The following is a 557-nucleotide window of genomic DNA, read 5'->3' on the forward strand; positions in this document are numbered from 1 at the left end:
TGTGATATGTTAAAATTTAATTTTGGAAGAATAACAAATCAATGATAAATATTTTGTAATTATAATATACAACGTTTCAGGAGCATATCAACCCAGCCATGAGATTATGCTACGTTTTTATTCATATTACAAACAAGCGACTGAAGGACCCTGTCAACAATCTAAACCTGCATTCTGGGAAGTAGTAAAGAAAGCAAAATGGGATGCATGGACACGTCTTGGCAATATGAGCCGTACAGAAGCCATGAATAATTATGTGGAAGAATTGAAGAAAGTAAATACAGATTTTGTAGATTAAAAGCTCATGCAAAATGAATGCATTAAACGAGAATCGTCATTATATTCCAGATTGTCGAGACGATGTCTTACACAGATAATGTGGCAACGTTTCTCGGCAGTTTGGATTCTTTTTATGAAAGCGTACCAGCTGAGGATTTGGAATTACTCGTGGGACCAGTACTGGAACGTATACGCTCCCAACCGGGATCACCATTGTCTGGTTCACCATTAGGTACATTTCTTTTTAACTTTTAGCAATATTAAAATTTTATATAAAA

At 35.0% G+C, this 557-nt stretch overlaps 1 protein-coding gene across 1 annotated transcript in view; it reads left to right on the forward strand.

The window, feature by feature from the left end:
• LOC108686257 (acyl-CoA-binding domain-containing protein 5) overlaps nt 1–557 on the forward strand; it is a 6703-nt gene that overhangs the window by 3688 nt on the left and 2458 nt on the right. Inside the window, exons 4-5 of the mRNA XM_018191466.1 lie at nt 81–274; nt 349–511. Of these exons, the coding sequence (XP_018046955.1) occupies nt 81–274; nt 349–511 (357 nt within the window). The remainder of the gene's footprint in view (nt 1–80; nt 275–348; nt 512–557) is intronic.

This window comes from Atta colombica, unplaced genomic scaffold, assembly GCF_001594045.1.
Source record: "Atta colombica isolate Treedump-2 unplaced genomic scaffold, Acol1.0 scaffold166, whole genome shotgun sequence".
Classification (NCBI taxonomy): domain Eukaryota; kingdom Metazoa; phylum Arthropoda; class Insecta; order Hymenoptera; family Formicidae; genus Atta; species Atta colombica.